Source organism: Populus nigra, chromosome 1, assembly GCF_951802175.1.
Source record: "Populus nigra chromosome 1, ddPopNigr1.1, whole genome shotgun sequence".
In the NCBI taxonomy this organism is placed as follows: domain Eukaryota; kingdom Viridiplantae; phylum Streptophyta; class Magnoliopsida; order Malpighiales; family Salicaceae; genus Populus; species Populus nigra.
In genome coordinates this window covers 43,663,096-43,665,994 of record NC_084852.1, presented here as the reverse complement: position 1 = coordinate 43,665,994, position 2,899 = coordinate 43,663,096, and the positions used below count along the sequence as shown (strand labels likewise).

Here is a 2,899-nt window from a genome sequence, read left to right as displayed (position 1 = left end):
TTAGGCCACTGTCTCAACAAGAGTCAAGATTGCTGATGAATCGTACCCTTTAAAGCCGTAGACCATTATAAACTCAGAAGACTTCCAAATTCCAGCAGTGAGACTGAAATCCCGTCAGCAAGTTGCACATAATTAACCTCTTAAGTGGTTTCTATGAGAGCCGACAGGCAGATTTATGGTCATTTGTTATGACTTTAGATGAGGAAAAATATCTACTTCATTATGATCCCAGTATCTACCTCTTTCCTAGATCACTGTTTGGGTAGATATATTTTCTAAATACAACAGTAACAGTCATTATTATCTCCTGTGAGAGAGTTTCCTAGTCAATTTACGAGAGTAATGTTTGGAGTGGCGTTTAGGCACGGGAGTCTCTCAAATAAGGGGGGTTACTACTTGATGATGGTGTTATTAGAATTGACAATACATATTACAATAATTTTCCAGACCAAGTCACAAAACGAAAATCATAACAATACAAGGATAGAGAACAAGAGAAGAGGTTAGGAGTCAAGATTCGGAAAGTATGGCACCCATGGATTGGATTTTCTTTGACAATTCATTCATGATACTGCCATTATTTACACTCGTAACATTATCCTAATCACACACGTACGGCTAATTACACAAACATACCACACGCTCAACCTTAGGAGAATTCCGTTGGTGGATGAGTCTTTATTCGCGTAATAGGGTGTTATATCTTTTTTTCTTTGATGAACTTGGTCCCTTTTTGTTTTTCTAAGATGAAGGCCTTCGATCCAACGTGGTTTGTATGCGGGGCCCTATTCGAACATTGCCTACTAATCTACTGACACGTAAGCAAAACTGGCTTTCGAGATAACGGTGACAGTTGCTCCTCGTCAGAAAAGCCCTCCACTTCCTCTCCACTCCACTCTACATCCCAATTTTCCGGCGAGACATCAACCGATTCTGGCAGCACCTCCTCTCTCTTCACTCTTCTCCTCTTCCTGCCCGTGGCCGGAGGCGAGCTGGACAGTCCAGCCTCCAAAGGAAAATTCAGGATTGCTTTCCTGCCCCTCATTTTGAATGCAGCACAGTCATAAGCTCTTGCGGCATCGATATCACTGTCAAAAGTACCTAACCAAACCCGACTACCCTTCCTGGTTGGGTCACGGATCTCCGCCGCAAACTTTCCCCATGGCCTTCTTCGGACCCCTCTGTAATGCCTTAATATTGTCTCTTCTCTATCTGTCATCTTTACGAGTTCAGGTGGTGGGGACTGATTACTTGAATCTGAAAACATGGGTTCAGGAGGTGTCAAATCTATGATTTCAGATTTTATTTCAAAGCTAAAGGTTTCTTGGGTGCTATAGTAACTTTGGTCTGATACTGGGGAGTTGGATTCAGACCCAGATAGGGAGTTCTCTAGTTTAACAGATATACTGGCTACAGTGGACTCAAGATGACTGATGAACTCATCTGTGGAGGTGAAGTCTCCGAGAAGATGTTGTCTTATGAGTTCTAACGTGGAGGATTCTTCTGGGGTTGCCATTTTTTAAAGACAGAAAAAATGAGCCAAAAAAGTGGATGTATGGGTGGTAGTCAAGTAGTTTTTTATATACATAGAGTGAATTCAAGTTGCTACTTTTGCTTTGAAAAATCAACATCAAATGGGACTCCCTGAATTTATTAGATGCAGCAAGCTTACAGCATATGGAGCATCATTGTACACGGTTTTTACCCAAGTTTTGGAGCTGGATTTGGGTCATCTTATCCAAACCTCATTAATGGGGATAAATTGAGGGTTCGGCGGATTTCAAGTTGGCCGGGAGGAAAAGATCATCGAGTTTTGGTGTTTTGTGCGTGTCACAATAAGCACAACTTATGCTTGGCATCTAATGTGCATGTTGTGTGTTGACATCTTGAATTGTTGGGGGGCAGATCTTGCAACTAGTCTAGTAGGTCCCACCATGAACTAAGCTCATCAAAGGTCTCTTGTATTATTTTCTCCGCTAGCCTTCACGTATTTTGTTGTAGTTTGTGGCTACTAGGAAAATGCGAAGCGCTTTCACGGTATAATAAAGAGATATTAAAAAAAATATCTCTGAATTTAGCCTTCACCCTAAATTATTAGATGGTTAGAATTTATTGGGAGGTTAAGTTTTTTTTTTTAACGGTTTAGCATCTATTATAAATAAATATCATGTAATTCTATTTTAATATAATAAAAAATAAAAGCTCCTTACTTCTGTGAATGTAAGCATATTGTTGAACCACATTGATGTGTTTGGAGTAAGATAAAATTTATTAAATGTTGCTATTCGTAAGGGCGACAAGATAGTTAATGCGCTTCAGAAGAACGATGATATAATATGTCGCGCTTCATAAACGCGACATGTAGTGAAATTTAAATCCACAACCCTTATCTCCTTGAAAAAAACTAGCAAATCACTTGTTTTTCTTCCTTTAAAACACTCAAAAATCAAACCCATCTTAGTCTCCAAGCATTCTGAGATGTTTTCCTCTTTAAAATTCACCTCTGCCACTGCTGCAACCTCTGCCGCTGCCACCCAACTATTTTTCTAGTCCTACAAGTAAAGTAAACATATTACATTGATATGAATTTGTGTTTGGTTTAGTTGAAATGAAATCATTATTTAGGGTTTATGTTGAATTTAGGGTTTTTTAAATTAGTGATAAATTAACTATAAATACCATCAATTAAGATTGATTTGATATTTTTGAACATGAAAATAAGTTATATTAATTACGAATTATTTATTTCAATAAATTATGTGTTGTGTTGACTTTTGGATATGTTGCTGAGTTAAAGATTTTGTGTGGATTGGTTGGAATTAGCTAATAATGTTATCAAGTATGCTTGATAATTTCATGCAATAGAGCATGAATACAATAGAATTATGAAGAATTGCAC

At 38.0% G+C, this 2,899-nt stretch overlaps 1 protein-coding gene across 1 annotated transcript; it reads right to left on the bottom strand.

Moving 5' to 3' along the window:
• Window positions 1-516: 516 nt before the first annotated feature.
• LOC133697274 (ethylene-responsive transcription factor ERF106-like) lies at window positions 517-1,678 on the bottom strand. Its single transcript, XM_062119746.1, has one exon. The coding sequence runs from the start codon at window positions 1,514-1,516 to the stop codon at window positions 809-811; it is 708 nt and encodes a 235-aa protein (XP_061975730.1). The 5' UTR covers window positions 1,517-1,678; the 3' UTR covers window positions 517-808.
• Window positions 1,679-2,899: the final 1,221 nt, after the last annotated feature.